The sequence below is a fragment of the Hyperolius riggenbachi genome, chromosome 6 (genome assembly GCF_040937935.1).
Source record: "Hyperolius riggenbachi isolate aHypRig1 chromosome 6, aHypRig1.pri, whole genome shotgun sequence".
NCBI lineage: Eukaryota > Metazoa > Chordata > Amphibia > Anura > Hyperoliidae > Hyperolius > Hyperolius riggenbachi.
In genome coordinates this window covers 381,137,286-381,155,906 of record NC_090651.1, presented here as the reverse complement: position 1 = coordinate 381,155,906, position 18,621 = coordinate 381,137,286, and the positions used below count along the sequence as shown (strand labels likewise).

At 39.5% G+C, this 18,621-nt stretch overlaps 1 protein-coding gene across 1 annotated transcript; it reads right to left on the bottom strand.

Annotated features, from left to right (window-relative positions):
- Positions 1-1,055: 1,055 nt before the first annotated feature.
- On the bottom strand, positions 1,056-16,875 carry LOC137522297 (uncharacterized). The gene is made up of 9 exons (XM_068242328.1): positions 16,851-16,875; positions 15,279-15,422; positions 11,491-11,670; positions 9,847-9,960; positions 7,678-7,827; positions 5,385-5,528; positions 4,111-4,290; positions 2,292-2,405; positions 1,056-1,219 (listed from the first exon to the last, which is right to left on the bottom strand). The coding sequence occupies exons 1-9, from the start codon at positions 16,873-16,875 to the stop codon at positions 1,056-1,058; spliced, it is 1,215 nt and encodes a 404-aa protein (XP_068098429.1).
- Positions 16,876-18,621: the final 1,746 nt, after the last annotated feature.

The following is an 18,621-nucleotide window of genomic DNA, read 5'->3' as shown; positions in this document are numbered from 1 at the left end:
AGCACCGCAGTGCACAGCTGATCAAAAGTTTTGCGCTAGCAAAGTCTGGTGCACTTCGCATAGAGTTTAATGGCGCTGCTTTGCGTGCGGGACTTTGCACGCTATCTACACTTATCTAAACTTAGCATGCCTAAATTTATCACACCTAAACCTATCACACCTAAACTTATCACGCCTAAACTGGCTTTTCACCAGTGTGGTGCAATGGTTATCACGCCTAGGGCCTGATTCACAAAGCGGTGCTAACAGTTAGCACGCTGGTGAAAAGCCCTTTATCATGCCTAAACTCAGTTTAGGCATGATAAGTTTAGGTGTGATAAGTTTAGGTGTGATAAGTTTAGGCATGATACGTTTAGGTGTGATAAGTTTAGGCATGATAAGTTTAAGCGCCAACTGTGTTAGCACCGCAGTGCACAGCTGATCAAAAGTTTTACGCTAGCAAAGACTGGTGCACTTTGTATAAAGTTTAATGGCGCTGCTTTGCGTGCGGGACTTTGCAAGCGATCTAAACTTATCTAAACTTAGCATGCCTAAACTTATCACACCTAAACTTATCACACCTAAACTTATCACGCCTAAACTGGCTTTTCACCAGCATGGTGCAATGGTTATCATGCCTAAAGTCTTTTAGGCATGCTAACTGGGTTAGCACCGCTTTGTGAATCGAGCCCCTAAAGTCTCTAACTGGGTTAGCACCGCTTTGTGAATCGAGCCCTTTGTATTATAACTTTGTACCATTAGGTATTCAGGGGTTTTTTTATGCACTAGAAGTATCTTTGTCTATGGTCTTCATTCTTGAGTATTCTAGAGGATATAATGCACGTTTATACAGTAGATAACCTGTTCAGTGCAGCAAAGCTAAAACCTATTTCTACAAATGTAGATGCAGAGTAGATAAGGCAACAAAGGCATACGTTCTCAGACACTCCAAAGCCATGATTAACTACATTTTTACAAACCTTTGCTCGGTAAAGTAACTATTTTAGAACATTTTTATGTTTTACTTTTTCAGGACACTATAAAGACATTGATAGTTAAATACATTAAATAAATGATTAGAGATACTTGCCTACAGGTTCTGCAGGGATGCAGTCAGTAGTGGAGCAGCAGCCGGTGTTCATACTGACTGACATGAACTCATTGCTCACAGTCTTAGGTTGGTTGCATTCCGTTGTTTGGCCACATCCTCTCACCAACGTCCAGATTGTTTGACCATAGTCTGACACATAGCAAGTAGTAAAAAAAAAGAAAAGAAAAACACATTACAAAAAGTTATGAGTGTGGTGTGTTCTGTAATATCATCACATTACAATTAACACTATGGTCCTTATCCGATTAACTTTTTCACCTGGATTTTCTCCTACAAGATACCTTTAAAAGAACTTGGTAGCACTTTGCAATTGAAAAAGTATCAAAAACAAGGTGAAAAAGTAATGTCAAAAATATTTTGTGTATTTTCTTGCGTCCTGATGGTTTAAAGGGCATTTTATTGACAAGGGTCCACATGCAATTTGTTTTTTTATCTGTGTTTTCTCCTAGGAGATAATTTTTAATATTCTATTTAAAATAACTTTTCAGCACTTTGCAATTGAAAAAGTACTTTCAAAACTACTTTAAGTATTTTCTTTCTTGCTAGAGATTTAAAGTGGATCTGAGGTGAACTTTTACACATTGCATAATTGTGTTCCTTTCCTATTGTTTATAGGGCATTCCTCAAGCCAAATACTTTTTTGTTTTCGTTTTAATACTCTAATTCCCTATAAACTAAACAAGCCACACCCACAGGTTTTCAGAGAGCTTTGGCAGTAGCAAGGGCTCATGGGAGCTCAGTCCGGGCAGGAGGAGGGGGAGGTGTTACTAGCCATTGATTTCAGAGGCAGAGGGGAAGAGGGGGGAGGAGGGAGGAGGAGGGGGGATTAGGTCGATGGCTCAAGATGCAGATAAGCCTGCCTATGTGTAATGTTTACAAACAACATGGCTGCTGTCATTGTATCATAAGAATAAATAATCATATTCTATTAAAGCTGTTTGCAGCTAGATTTGCTGTGTAAACCATCTAAACTTTAGATAAGATATATAGACAAGTTACTTGTTATAGTTAGTTTTTTCATTTCAGATCCTCTTTAAAGGGCATTTTATTTTCAACTTTGAAAGTATCACTTAGGAGAAAAAGAGAGATTTGCCTGAAAACAAAATTGTCATTTTATTTTTAAATTCAAAAGTAAAAGTTAGAGGATGCTGCTTTTGTCTGTTAAACTGGGAATGCATAGTTTACACTGCGATGTACATACATTGGGTTTCAGTATAGGTGGATGTGCAGACTTCTCCAGCAGGACATTGTATCAGGGGCCCCGAACACAACGTTTGAGATTCACTACTGCAGCTGACACAGAAGATCCGAGCACCTGAAAAAAAGAACATGATAAATAACATGCTTCATAAACACTTCTTTTATATATTACTGCATAAATGGTGATTTAGCATCTGCTAAATTATAATTAGTTAATGAATAATGAGAAATATTATTAGCCTCCCTGGTGGTATGATTATTTCCAGATTTTAGGGTCCATATCTCCCAACGACTTCCCCAGGTCAGGCTCGGGATTGCCGCTCCTGGCTTCTTTTTTCCAACCCGATCCTGACTTGGGGTTACCGCCAAAGAGGTTAAGCGTATGCAAAAACACTATTAAAGTGGACTCAAATTAAAAATAGAAGATTTCAAAAATAAAATCTATTTTCTAACTTATAATAATAAATAGCAGCCTTTTTTCAGCTACATGATGACAAATATAAAATATTTTACATGTATTGGCGGAATCCCTCCCTTCCTTTCATATTGCAGGGACAGAATGTATCACATTGGTGGAGGAGATAAAAAACAAAAACAAAACACAGGCTGCTACTGATGATGTCACAGGGGAGGTGATCTCAGCTTGTGTGAGATTTCACATAGACGACGCCCCTGTGAGGGAGGGTAGCCGATAACAAACACACCCATGATCTAAAACCTCCTACTAAGCTCAGATGTAACGGCTGCCACCTGTGTAACCCTAGTTATGAAAAGAGAAGGGTGAAAAGCATGCACTGAAATGCTCATAGGCGTGAAGGAGTGTTTATTTATCTTTGTATGTGTCAGAGTGGTGCAGCTAAATATTTTGAATTAAAAAAATGTTTGGTTTGGGTCTGCTTTAAAGGTATGTACAGTACTTAAAAACATGTGTTACATGCATCTAGCAATGAGTTAAAGCTCATTATCTAGGGAAATACAGTTTCTTGACAGGTTTTTAAATGTTCATTTCAAATCATCAAAAAACTTTTGATTCTGAGCTTATTTGATAAAGTTACCAAAAAATCTACAGAAATGCAGCTTTTCAGCACTTGTTAAGGGCATCACAAGGATTACTCCCTTACAATGCCACATCTTTAAATGTGTCTGCGGGGCTCCCCTTAAAAGACTTGGGTATAGCAAGTGCCGGTGGCGGGAAACACATGGGCAGAACTGTTCAGTTGAGATCTTCTGCCAAGGTCCAGAGGATATTGGCATAGGACATTTTTAAAGAGATTGGTGTGGGATCATTAATGAAATGTAAGTAAGTGGGGATGAGCCCCTTGTCAATGGTTTGAATACAGGCTTTGGGGAGTGGAGGGGGGGCTTTGCCATTATTTGTTTCTTATAAGTAAATCTATTATTTAATAGGGATGGCTGTGCCTAGGAGAACTCGGGAAGAATCATGTGATCAGTTTGATGACTTCCTGCTTTACTACATGATCATGACCAGCAAATCAGAGCCTTACAAATCTATCAACTGATCACATGCTTTTCCAGGGGTTCTCCTAGGCAGAGCCATCCCTGTTAATCAGCACTTAAAGATTGGTATTTATAAATAATAATAATAATAATAATACTTATCATTTTACATGAATATGGTGGCAAAGTCAAATGGTCACATTCATTTATAGTAATGAATTACATATGTGTCATGTAATGAATATTGACAACTGTTGAAGTACCAGTAGTTGCATAAGTATTATTTATTGCTTCAGACAATCAAATGTAATGCCTTCACTAGGGAGGGCTTCTGGATTTCCTGATTTTGTAAAAAGACTCACTGGTTGCTGCAGAAGTTGTGGGAACTGTAGTCGTGCTGATGTTAAAGCTGCCACTGGGATTGTAGCATGTGATGTTCTCAATGATGTTCCCAATAACGATGGAGGACATGACTCCATTTGGCTCCGTACAGAGGTTTGCTGTGGCACATCCCAACATTATTATGTACGGTCCTGAAGTCACTAAAAAAGAAATACAAAATAATTAAAGTGTATCTAAAGTGACAAGAGATAAATGTGTGTGTGTACAGTCCCAAGCCTACATAGATCTAGGCCGGGTTCAGTTTACCTACTGAAAAGTTTAGAATTCAGCTATTCAAATGATGCTTTCTCTTTAATTAGACCGAAGTCAAACTATATGGTGTAAATCTCACTGATAATTCATTAAAAGCCATAAGTCTTTTTAAGTCAATAGTTCAAGATGGGTAATGTGCAGTGGTGGGCCGAAATTTCGCATGTGTGAAATTTTGCATCAAAATTCGCAATTACGCATTGTAATCAAAATGCAAAATTTCAGAGAAAATCATAATTCATTTCATACGTGATAGTAGTATTTCAAAATTTTGTGTAATTTTTTGCTTAATTTTTGCGAAAATTTGCATAGTTTTATGCCGAATTTAGAGGTTAATAGCAAAACCCCCATACATGATATTGCTACCAAAATTGCTACATATGTTAAGCAGAATAGTGGGTATGAGTCACAAAAATAATTTTTCAAAAAGACCTTGTAGTTTTTGAGAAACTGGATTTTAAAAATGCAATGAAAAATAGTTTTTCAACTGTCATTTTTCTAAGTTTAAAAAACATTTTTTACTTGCATTTTTAAAATCGAGTTTCTCAAAAACCACAAGGTCTTTTTACAAAATTCTTTTTTTAACTTGTACCCACAATTCTCCTTAACATATCTAGCAATTTTGGTGTCAGTAGCATATAAGAGGGCTTTGCTATTCACTGCTAAAGTCGGCAAGAAATTACGCAAAATTTCATGACATTTCATGCGAAATTTTGAATGACTACACGACATCAATTAAATTTGCAAATCATAATTACGTATAAGCGTAATTGCGAAAATGTATGTGAAATTTTGCGAAATCGTAATTTGTTTATTACACTCATCGAACATTAAAAGACTGTGACATTCAGCTATGAAATTAAAAATATTAAACCTACTTTTTTAGCCTTTAAACACAAAATTAAACTGTAGGACTCTAGGAAAGCTCTATTTATGAATAGGACTATAGACACTATATTGACTATTTAAACAGATGGAAAATTACCTGAAGTGTTGTGCATCGAATATGTGGCACACTGGATCTCGTTGCCTGTGCACACGGTTCTTGTGTCCGGTATACATGCGTAGCTTGTCAAGCTGAAGCATGAAGGACAGGTCAGACCATTTTTGACTGTACTAATAGCTTGCACTAAAGAGAAAGAACACACACAAAAATCAGATTACTAAAGAAATGTTAACACGATTAAGAAAAAAGCACAAGAGAAGGAAAAAGATTTTTATATTCACAAAGTCAAACCCAGACCTCCTGACAGTTATATAAAAAGTTTGACCTTTTAGCTGCCTATCTGTGTTATCTCATGTATGATAACTCGGGGCCGGGATAAGAGCTGAGCTGTTTCTGCATCCAGATCAGGTAAATATCAAGGGTCCCCTGTGTCTCTCTGCATTAGGCTGCCTCCTGCACACTGGCGTGCTGGGGAGGCGCAAAAGAGTGTGCCGCTGCAGTGCGCATTAAATATAAAAATGGCTGGCAAAAGGTTAGACTTTAGAAGGCAAATGTTGGCTTACCCAGAAAAAAACAATTTGCCCAATCGCTCAGACCACAAATCTTTTCTCAACCAGGGAGTCAACCGGCCAACACCCGGATCCCAGCAACAGGTGTCAAAAATCCAACGTGAAAAGAACAAAGGACTGGGTTTCGATCTGGAATTATGCAATTATATCTTGATTTATTATTAGCAGTTAGCACAGCCACTAGATAGCACTTGTGCTATCTGATGGCTGTGCTACTAATAAATCAAGCTATAATTGCACAAATCCAGGTCGAGACCCAGTTGTTAATTCTTTTCACATTAAATGTTGGCTTACCCACAGAAACAAATGTTATAGTCTTTTTTTATGCACAAGTACATATTAGTGATTAATAAATGTTATTTTGATGAATGGATGATGCAGGTAAGCCAACATTTTGCTTTCCAATTTTAAACTATTTTTAATAATTTTATTACTATTGAGTACTTCCTATTTTTCTTGTAGTAGAATTGCACCTTTGATGGCAAGCGGATATTTTATGCCACACATAATTTAACTTTTTTGGGACTACGACTGCAACTAAAAATCATAATAAGACTCAATGTCTTTGTCCTTCCTGCTGGTGGTTGCTAATAGACAACACAGGTTTTTGAATACCGTATATACTTGTGTATAACCCAAGTTTTTGAGGCCAAAAAAGTGGCCTAAAAGTGGGGGTCTCAGCTTATACACGAGTCAAGTCATTGAGGGACCCCCGTACACAGCGCACCGCAATGTGTGTAATTCATGCTAGCGGTAATCGCCGCATAAGCGCCACCCCCCGCCGCCGTTGCCATGCCCTCCAGTGGCATTATAACAATGAGCCTGCAGCTGACACTACTAAGGCATCCGAGCGGCGTGGCATAGCAAGGGAGACTCGAACGCTGCTCTGCATAGCTGCATACTTCGGCAGGGACATACGGGGGACACGGAGGCAGCATGGAAGGTTTGTAACATTACGATCTGGCGGCGCAGGGGGGTAACAGAGATTTTTATCACATAGATTCCATTTTTGCACATGGCAATGGTGGCGGGGGGGCGGGGCTTACACAGCAATTACCGCTAGCATGTATTATTCCTAGCTGCCTCCTGAATCTTTTTCCTGCAATGGTAATGCTAGGGGATAAGTGTTGGAGCTAGCAGGGGCTGATGGTTTGCTGAGCATTCATAGATAAAGGCAGAGCAAGCTCCAATCAGTAGGTATCTGAATGTGGGAGACACCCATATGTGAACAACAGGTGGTCTGACTGTTTACCTGAAGAACAGGTCGGTCTGCAAGAACTAGATAAAGAGGGAGAAACTCCGCATAAGACATTACACAATGACCACCATGACATAGAGCCAAAAATACACAGCACTAACTCCAGGACTGTAGAACTGGGCAATGTGTACTAAATGATAGATCAAGCTGGGTAAAGAAGCAGATCAAATTGTAGGTCCCCTGTCTTATTTAATGCAATCAATAGTGGATATGATTTTTCTGAAGAATGGCTACTGGCTAGCGGCTTATCCAAGAGTCAATCCTTGTTTGAGTTTTTTTAGGTAAAAGTTGGGCGTCAGCTTATACTCAGGTTGGCTTATACTCGAGTATATACAGTAGCTACATATCTCTTTGTCTATTCTTACTTTCTCAATTGAATTAGGCATTCTACAGTGTAGATGGCTCTCTGTGTGCCCTTCCCTCTTCTTTTCTTCCTGGAAGGTTACTAGAGTTCCTGATCTCTCACAATATTATTTTTAATAGATACATGCTGTGGGGTACTTACCTACAGGTTCTGTAGGGGTGCAGACACTAGTGGAGCAGCAGCCGGTGTTCATACTGACTGTCATAAACTGATTGCTCACAGTCTTGGGTTGGTTGCATTCTGTTGTTTTGCCACATCCTCTCACCAACGTCCAGATTATTTGACCATAGTCTGGAGCATAGCAGGTAGTATGCAAAAAGGAAAATGCATAAGGCCAAGTTATTAATGCGTTAAAAAGAAACTGAACCAAAATGAAACTGATAAGATAATGAATTGTATGTGTAGTATGGATAATTCATAGAACATTAGTAACAAAGAAAAGAGTCTTGTATTTTTATTTTCAGTTATATAGCTTCATTTCTAACAATACATCATGCCGTCCTATTTGCAGTTTAGAATCGACACTGTATTTTAAGCTAGAAAACAGAGCAGAGCTAATGACCGTTTGAACGTTCCAGCAGTAAACCCTTATCTCAAGCTGTCTCTCACTGTTTTTTTTTAGCTGTTTAAGTGCTTCAGAAAACAGGACTGAGTTCGACCAAGTTGGTCAAATATCTCAGAGAAGCTCTTCTGCATAGATAAGAACTCAAGTGTTTTAACTCTTCCTGTACCGAAAAACAGTATGAGACTTTTTTTCTTTACTACTTATGCTGTATTTGTTATCTGTAGTACCTATACAATTCATTATTTCATACGTTTATTTTCACTTCATATTTACTTTAAGTTTTGTGATACCCTCACCATCAACCCTGTCAATCATTCTTTTTTTCTTGAGTTCGCAAATAGTGTTGATTGAAATGAATAATTTTCCCTTCAAAGAATTTTCATTTAACTTTCACAATTACAATCCTTATTATAATTATGATTTTGCATGTTAATTTCACAAATGACATTCACGGAATTCACTAAAGTATTTTGAACATATTTTAACATAGCTGAGTATATGTGCAAAAATTGACAGGCCTGTATGCGAAAATTCCTTTTCACCAAAGCATTAAAGTCAATGGGCATGAGTAAAGATCATTTTCTTTTTTTTTATTTCTTTTTTTTTAAACATTCAATTTTTATTGCCAATATTTTGAAAGCAGTACAATTATTAAGAATCTGATGTTCACAATTGGCTTATACATGAACAGTAAATTAAACCAGTCCTGCAAGCCTGAAATATTGGTAAAGTAAATGGGTTAAGGACTAACATTGTGAACAAAAACATGAGAAGCAACTTCTAGCTGATAACTTGGGTTAGTTATGGTCACCGTGAGTACATCGGAATTTGTTTTCCATGTTAATATTAGCATTTGCTAAAGCGAGAGTAGGGGAGGATTACTGGTATTCCAGTCAGAAACAATTTGGTGGCGAGTGGCGCATATAATCTGTGATATCTCTAGGCGGTAAGGAGAGGGTATGTGGTCTAGGCCTATGTGGAGGTCGCCAGTTGTGGAGTTAGTTTAAAGGGTGCCCCCCAGATATGAGTTGCAATGTATTGGTTAATTTCTTTCCATCAAAGTAAAGATCACTTTCACAGACTCTTATTTCAGGAAATTATGAGTCAATGTGAAATAACACATTTTATTATGGTCAATTGCAAAATTAAATTCACAATAGTTTGAAATGTTGTGTTTGGATTTGCATTGTAATTGCAAATTTCACTTTGTAATTACTACTGTGTGAAATGTATTCTCATCACTATTCAAGAATAGTTTTTCTTTATGATTTTTTATCATTATCTCCTCCTCTATCCACTAATATATATACCCATTGGCAGCTTCTATAGAGTTATCTCGTTTGAGATAAGTGCACTACTCTTGACCTCAGTCAGCAGAACTCGCTGTGCTGTAAATTCTTTGAATGCTTTGATCTCTCTCTCCTAGCAGAAAATATAGAAACTGAAAGAACAAGTCATCTGATTGTCTCACACTGCCCAATAGTGACAACTGGCCATAAATACACATTACAGCAGTACTAATTAGAAGCAGGGAAATGTAACATGTAAGAAATAAATAAATAAATAAATAAATAATGTGCTAAAATTAGTTGGCCTGGATTACTTGCAAGCCTCTTAATAAATTGGCTGCTAAAGGGTTAAATATAAACAACCTTGTCATTGTGGTTTTAGAGTTAAAAGTAATAGAGGATGGTGCTTTTGTCTGTGAAGATGACAAGTGATAATCTACCATGTGATATACTTACATACGGTTTCAGTATAGGTGGATGTGCAGACTTCTCCAGCAGGACATTGTATCAGGGGCCCTGAACACAACGCTTGAGATTCACTACTGCAGCTGACACAGAAGATACTAGAACCTAAAAAAAAAAAAAAAAAAACAGAAAAAAAAACATATTTTATACTTACTATAGAAATGGGCTCCTTAGTATGTATGAGAGTTCTAAATCCATACAAACCATATTAAAGAAATAATCACAAATTAAAAAAAAAAAAAGTCAACTACACCCATCCAGCTGACAAAGCTCAATGTCAATGTCTCAATGCCTTGCATTATGTGGGTTTCTGGTATAATTTTCAATGTTTGATTAAGTTCAGTCATTTGTCATTGGACATTACCAAATTACCTTAAAAATTAAAGCAAAAAGAGAAGTGGCAATTTGATCAAAATTAAACACTCCAATCTAATTTTGACTTTTTTTTTCTCTCCTTAAAAAATTATGAAAATGTACATTGGATTGAATAGAATCATTGAAAAAAATTGCAAATATTACAATTTGTTTATGAAGCATGTGTCTGTCGTAGATTGGCTCCCCCATATACCCCAGTGTTAATCTGCAGCTATAAGGGTGCCGGGTGCTTAGATATGGCATGGGTGCTGCAAAAATACCCCAAACAGCAATGATATAGCTGAGTGCATTGAGAGGTGGGAAGGGCAGAAACAATGGGGAATGGGTCCGGCTATATGGAAACAATGGATACTTTGTAGCTGAACTCACTTAGGGCCCATTTCCATGCAGTTTATCTGTGTGCTCAGTAAGCAGTTACCAGGCAGCCATGAGCAGTTACCAGGCAGCTGTGAGCAGTTACCAGGCAGCTGTGAGCAGTTACCAGGCAGCAGCAAGCAGTCGTGAGAATTTGAGAGGCATTTCACTGCCTATCAACTGCTCGTGTGAAAGATCGAGGCTATAGTGGTAGTTATTGTTAGTATAAGGCTTGAAGAGCCGCGAGGTTAGCGCTAGGAGGGGAGGGGCGGGGAGTTTAGCATTTTAGTTAGCAGGTTAGTGTTACGAGTTAAAAGTGGACAGGTTAATGTGAGAATAGAAGATGACAGTTTTTGCTAATATTACTGATGTACTTATTATCGTGATATCATGGGTGTAACAATACCCCCCATGACCCCAGCCAACACGGGGGTCTTGTGGAGCCCACTCCTGTTTAGTTGCAGAGTACGTCAGTGGAGCATGCTTCTAGCAGAACAACACATCCTCCATCCATCTGTCTCCAGCTGTACCACTGTCTATCTGCTTGTGGCTCCTATCCCTAATAGGTCACGTGACAAGCAGAGACGAGAGTCACAAGTCGATAGACAGTACAGTGCAGCTGAACAGATGAAGAGGACGCATCACTAGGATGGAGGCTGGTAATGTATCACCCTCTGCTGCCATGTTAAATCGATAGGGGTACAGGCATTTGGCTGGGGCCCTGACAGAGTTTTGATCTAGGGGGAAGGGTTTCGCTGGGAGCCCCGGAGACCTCTAGGTATGCCCCTGGGTACTATCCTGCACAAAACCTCCCAACATCTGATCTCATTTAGTCGTTGAAAATTATGGTCAGTGGGAAACAGCCGCCATTCTCTGTGAAAGGATCACAAGTATAAATAGACTCACTGGTTGCTGCAGGAGTTGTTGGAACTGTAGTCGTGCTGAGGCCAAACTGGCCAGTGGGATTGAAGCATGTGATGTTCTCCACGATGTTCCCAATAACGATGGATGACATGACTCCAATTGGCGCCGTACATAGGTTTGCTGTGGTACATCCCACCATTATTATGTATGGTCCTGAGGTCACTAAAAAAAGGAAAGCAAAATAATTAAATTACTAAAAGTTAACTATATACCATTGCTGCATTTATTCTATCTATTTTCTACTAGTGTCACTGACAAGTTTGTTTTTGTACATATACTTCCTGCCCTACTTTACCTTTTGCAATATTAAATATGTATTTAATACATTAGTCTTTTGTGTACTAAGCAGAGAATTTACATTTCCTAGAGAGAGCCTGCAGAGTACGGAGATACCAGTGCCTGTATTGTACTGGTAAAACTCGAAAAATTAGAATATCAGGCAAAAGTCAATTTATTTCAGTAATTCAACTAAAAAGGTTAAAGTAATATATGAAATAGACTCATTACATGCAAGGCAAGATATTTCAAGCCTGTATTTGTTATAATCATGATGATTATGGCTTGCAGGTTATGAGAGCCCGAAAATCTAATTCTCAGATCATTCGAATAATGGGAAAATGTTCAATATTCTCGGCTCAAAGTGTCAGACTCTAATCATCTAATTCATCTAAAACACCTGCATCTAAAACACCTTTCATACATTAGTTTCACTTTTAAGCAGAATTACTAAAATAAATGGAAAGAAAAACAAAAGTTTGCTTTCCTAAAACAGAAAGAATTTGCGATAATTCAGGTTGTAGTGAGCTTGAGATGTCTCCCAGTGCATCACTGCTGAATATATACAAATTAACCATTGTAACCTTAGCAGCTAAACACACCTCCAGAACCGCTGGAATGCAATGATGTGTCAGCTTGTTAATTTGTACAGAGCCATAATAATCCAACATGCAGACTGTTTCGGATTGTTTGATCCTCATCAGTGCATGGCATGGATTAATTTGGCTCTATGCAGTAGGGCTTGTAACACCGAGAGGTACAGACTAACCAGCAAGCTCATGGTGAACCAGAACTCATTGGAGTGTGTAAGGGACTACAATGGTCCTAAAAGCCCCCTTACTAAAATGCTAAGAAAAACAAAACTTTTGGGGCAAAAATAAATGGGCTTTTAATTTTTCGAGCTTCACCTGTATGCTCGGTTGTGTTTTCATTGCTACCTGTGTGAAGTTGCATTGTGTGCCGTGCTGAAGTTTTTTGGATGTGAAGACGAGGCTAACCTAGCGGTGATTGCCAGCCTGAGCGTGTTTAATTTAGCATCAGTGCATGAAATGTTGTAATTGCCATAGTCAGGGATAGATCTTCTGGCAGCATGGCCGGGAGTCTGTGTGTGTATGGTGGCTAGCAGATTTATCCGCAGGTGAATGCTAGCGGTTGGCGAGCTTTGCAAGCTGGGGAGGAGGGTGAAAACCTTGTTTTATCCTTAACATAAGGCTGCTCCTCCTCCCAATATGGTTGAAAACCGTCAGATTCTGTCTCTGATTGCTTGTTACAGAGTTGGGTCCTGACATATAGTATATTGCTTTGAAGTATTTCTTTAACTGTTTGTCTATCACATTGTTTTATTAATAAACGTTTAAGTTTGGCTACAATCATGTTTATCAATTTTGCACTGTCGTATAGAATAGGAAAAAACATACCTACAGCTTTTGCATTGAATGAATATCATTACTTTTATAACACAGGACTGTACGGTTTTATTTAACTAAATCACTGAACTAGCATCCATGGTCTGATAATTAGAGATGTCGCGAACGGTTCGCCTGCGAACTTTGGGGGTTCGCCTGCGAACTTTGGGGAAGGCGAACTTTTGTGGAAGTTTGATTCGCCCCATAATGCACTATGAGGGTCAACTTTGACCCTCTGCATCAGTCAGCAGGCACATTGTAGCCATTCAGGCTACACTAAGCCCTGGAGCCCCATCCCCCCTTATATAAGGCAGGCTCGCTGGCCATGACACTCACTCGTGTGCCTGCTGCAAATAGACAGACTAGGGAGAGCTGCTGCAGATTTTTTCTCCTAGGAAAAGATTAGTTAGGCTCTTGGCGTGCTCCTGGCTGATTAGCACCCCTCAACAGCTCTTTTGAGAGCTAATTTTTTCCTGATGTGTTTTTTTTTGTGTGTGATGCTCACTGACACTGACATTATGCAGCCCTATCTGTTGCAGCTGGACCTTGGTAATTGTTATTACTGTGCCAGCCAGGCCCTGCCTAACTATCTATACTGGGACACCTACCTATGCCTACGTACCTATACTTGGTCTCCTACCTATGCCTAGCTAACTACTGAGGCACCTACCTATGCCTACCTACCTATACTGGAACTCTTACCTATGCCTACCTACCTACCTATACTGGGACTCCTACCTATGCCTACCTACATACAAGAAGATAATAAGGTTGTTGCTTCATTGTGGACAGACCAAATTTGATCAGCTGGACAGTCACTGTTCTATCATTGAGCTACCACAGCCCGGCGACCATATGGGCTGGAAAACTGCCACGGCCTACACTCTGACCACGGTGCGCACCAGTCCAGCACGCCGTCACTACGCAAACAGCTGTTTGCGGTGCGTTACACAGTGAGTTTGGTGTGTCAGTGTGAAGCAGAACTCTAATTACACTCCCTGATTGATGTATACACATGCAAGATGTTTGAAAGCACTTTAGGCCTGCAATTTAGCATTCAATGTGATTTCTGCCCTTAAAACGCTGCTTTGCGTCAAATCCAGATTTTCCCCCGGGACTTTGGGCATGTATCCCACTCCGCCATGTCCCCCTCCAGGTGTTAGACCCCTTGAAACATCTTTTCCATCACTTTTGTGGCCAGCATCATTTTTTCTATTTTTCAAAGTTCGCCTCCCCATTGAAGTCTATTGCGGTTTGCGAACTTTTACGCGAGCCGAACCCTCCGCGGAGGTTCGCGAACGGTGTTCGCAAACCGAAAATCGTAGGTTCGCGACATCTCTACTGATAATCTTAACTTAAAGTACCATTAACTATACGCATAAAGCTGCTTGTGTAAGCTTGTATACGTTTGGATGCGCCTAAGCAAGGATCTATTTCCCTGTAAGGGTAGCATGCCACCATCCATTGTGGAGTCCTTTGGTGAAGACAAGGTAGCACATAGGGTGCATACACATCCGATTTTGATTGACCAATACTTACACAATGTTACCATTTCCAAGAAGCATGAGAGATAACCTACACAATCTGCTCATGGTATTCAAGATACTTCATGAAAGTGTCATTGGCCAATCAAAATTGGTTGTGTGTATGTACCCTAAAGCCTAGTACACCCTCTTAATTATGATTGGCCAATCACTGACCGAGCGTTTTTGTAAATAAGGAAGTACCTAAGAATCCCTCCATGAGGAGATAGACCAGTCAAAACTATCAGATTATTACTACCTACTATAAGTACAGCTGCATAGGAAAAAAGTAAAAGTATTTTTTTAGTGTAGTTTACTCTGGAACAAATCTACATTTTACATTTACATGTATTTTTTTTTTTTAATTTGCAATTTTTCACAAAGTTGTCCTTTAAATAAAGTTGTTTCTGCTTTGCAGAGCTGGTGTCCATGGATCTTCTTATCTGAGTAGCATACTCTGTCTATGCCATGTGAACTACAAAAAATTCCGATTACAGCTCCTGCTGTACTTGGCAAAATAAAGTGATTCTGATACTATTGACTTATTATCTACACATGAAGTTACCTGAATTGTTGTGCATGGAATATGTGGCACACTCGATCTCGTTGCCCGTGCAGTGGGTTGTTGTGTCCGGTATACACGCGTAGCTTGTTAAGCTGAAGCACGCTGGGCATATCAGGCCATTTTTCACTGTACTAATAGCTTGCACTAAGGAGGAAAGATACAAACAATCAAAGGACTAAACCAATGTAAAGTCAAGCCCCGCCCTCCTGACAATGGCCTCAATTCACTAAGCTTATCTCCTGTCTTTAATAACTCTTCTGAGCTGTTTCTACAGTTATCACCATAGTGATAACTGTAGAAACAGCTCAGAAGAGTTATTAAAGACAGGAGATAAGCTTAGTGAATTGAGGCCAATGACATAAACCTCATTACATTTCACATCAACAATATCTGGTCTAAGCAAGAAATTATTTTCAGAATCAAATATCTCTTGCCACAGTTGCAACTAGGAGCAGGTGAATGTTTAAAGAGAAACTGTAAGGTGGAAACAAACAAGACACTAGGGTTAAGCTGATGGCAAGTTTGTCAGAGACAACCCGGTCTTCAGAGGGGAAAGAGTCCTGCAGCCAATGGAAATCCAGCTGAAAAAGTAAAAATCCTGCACACTAAATGATATTTATCCTAGGCTCATTAAAATTCAACCTTGGTTTGATGCACTGGCTTGTGGGTAATGTCACATGAAGCTCCTACGTGCTTTCAGAATAGATTATACTGTTGATATTTAAAGCCAATGGGTACCGCTAGAAAAATAAAAAAGTCAGATACTCACCTAAGGAGAGGGAAGGCTCGGTCCTAATGAGCCTTCCCGCTCCTCTCATTGAATCATTAAAAGGAGCCGTCACTAGGGGGAGCCGCGCAGCTTCCCCTAGAGACGGCTCCTGTGAATGATTCAATGAGTCATTCCCCATGACTCAATGAGTCATTAGCAGGAGCCGTCACTAGGGGAAGCCTCCCGGGAGAGATGTTTGCAGATCGTGCTGCCACCGCCGCGGCTGCCACCGTGTAGGTGAGTGTCTCTGTGCTAACTGTTCATTTACAGGTGTAGCTGACATGCTGGAGGCGGGGGACCACACAGCAGACTACACAGCGCTGGAATCCATAGAAAGGTGAGTTGCTCTGCAGTTATTGTTACCGGGGGAGTGGACCGGCAGACCACACAGGGGGACAAGGCAGGGAGTCCCCGACAATGCGGCGGATCGGCGGTTGGCATCGGCAGGTGGTTCTGAAGTCGGGGATTCCCTGCCTTTGGAATATAAGACGCAGGCACTTTTTCTTCCTATTTTTGGGGGAGAAAAAGTGCGTCTTATATAAGAAAAAAAAGGGTGTGGTTTCAACTAAGAGTTATAAAAAAAAAACCTGGCCAGTGCAATAAAATTCTATTAATACATGAAATTGTCTTGATTGAGGTAAGTCACCTTACTTTTTTCTTTTAATTTGTTTTAATGCATTGTCTCTTCTCTGGAAGCCTCTTTCCCCTTTATTCTGATTTTACAAAGTTCAAAGCATAAATTATTATTAAACTTAGTAAAATGACATTGTTTTGCAGTACACTTTAATTCAAAGGTATCAAACTCCAGTCCTTGAGGGTCATATCCATGCCAGTGTGGACTGGGAAAGGGAGAAAAGTGTTCTTGTTGATGAACCCCACCTTTCCTTATTCAGACCCATCAACTACTTTGAACTGCATCAAAAATGTGTGAGGGCCTCGGCCTTTAAAAAACGGAGTTGGAAGTCGTGCTTTAACATATACAGAGTTTGGAGTTTTATATTGATTATCTAAATGTTTAAGCAAATGAAAAGTGTGGAGCCCCCCCCCCCACACACACACACACACACTTGTCCTCCCCCTGACTCTTTAACCCCTTGTCAACCATGCAGGCTGCTCTAGCCAGGATTCAGAGCATGTACCACATAGAGCTCTGCATTCTGAGCTATACCAGATTAATGTTGTTGTTGGACACTTGCCTACAGGTTCTGTAGGGGTGCAGTCACTAGTCGTGCAGCAGCCGGTGTTCATACTGACTGTCATGAACTCATTACTCAAAGTTTTGGGTTGATTGCATTCCGCTGTTTTGCCACATCCTCTCACCAACGTCCAGATTGTTTGACCATAGTCTAAAGTAAAATAGGCAATAATAAAAAAAAGAAGTTAAAATCACATATTTAGAGGGGTTCAGTTTTGAAATCAGAGTCATCATCACCATTATCATCATCATCATGTATTCTTTAATTCCTCAGCAACTCTACTTTATGATCATCATCATTATAATTTAACCACTTAAGCCTATCTGGATGAGTATTCTTGCAAGCGGCGTTGCGTGCAGGGCCGCAGCCCTGCGCACCCCATCGGTTTTTCATTTTGGCAATTGGGGAAGGAAAGCTTCCCGACACCAACTGCAGTGCCTGTGATGAATGACCCCATGTCCATTCATAAGAACGAATGTGAATAAAAATGAAAAAAAAAACAAAAGCTAATGAAGCATTTCCTAGTAAATCAGGAAGTGTTTATAGTGCCATTTAGTGGTGAAAAGTTGAATTAAACACCATATTTTTTTTATTCAAAAATAATCAATAAATATAATTCAGTTACTTCTAAAGCACTTTACCCCAGTTCCCAAGCAATTAAAAAAAAGAAACAGTAGAAATCCATAAATCGTTGCCTTAAGGACTTTTTTTGTTGTCACCATACATTGTACTAGGAACATAATTTTAATGTAGTTATAGCTGATACTAATGGCCAAATACAATGTGTGGGTTTTATTTATAATAGCATTGCTTATTATAAAACTGTAGGGGGTGGAATTGGAGAAATAGTGTATTTTTTTGTGTGTGTATTTGCCTATAAAATGCATAGATAATAAAATAATTACTTAAAACAAGTATCGCTCGCAAAAAAACTTAATTTGTGGTGAAAAACACAAGATATAGATCATTTACGTATGATGAGTAGTGATAAAGTTATTGGCGAATGAATGGGAGGAGTGCTGACACGGGAAAATTGCTTCCGTCCTAAAGGTAAAGACACCTGCAGGCTGCAGTGGTTAATATCCATCAATATAGATTTTCTGATCTGTTCCATTCCTGCTGTCACAGGGAACGCAACGCCCACTGGTCTTCCCAGTCCCCTCTCCATCCTGTCATTCCACCATTGTCCCTTATTCTCACCTGGCTGTGTCTCTGGCACTCCTCAGGCAGGTTTTGGACATGCTTGGGTCCACAAGTGATTCCAAACATGAGTAGCTCCAAACTGCAAACATGCGAGTCTACGCTCCCTTATGCACATTACAGAGACACTCGTCTTTGACCATACACGGGGACACGAGTATTTCCAAAGCCTGCCAGA

What these genes read in the sequence shown, in the direction of transcription:
- LOC137522297 (XM_068242328.1), bottom strand. Translation starts at nt 16,875, where the DNA reads ATGGATATGACCCTCAAGGACTGGA. An exon ending in CACCCCTACAGAACCTGTAG is followed by an intron (nt 5,529 to 7,677) that starts GTAAGTACCCCA and finishes CTTTCTCTTTAG; the next exon opens with TGCAAGCTATTAGTACAGTC. An exon ending in TTCGATGCACAACACTTCAG is followed by an intron (nt 4,291 to 5,384) that starts GTAATTTTCCAT and finishes TTTCTTTTTTAG; the next exon opens with TGACTTCAGGACCGTACATA.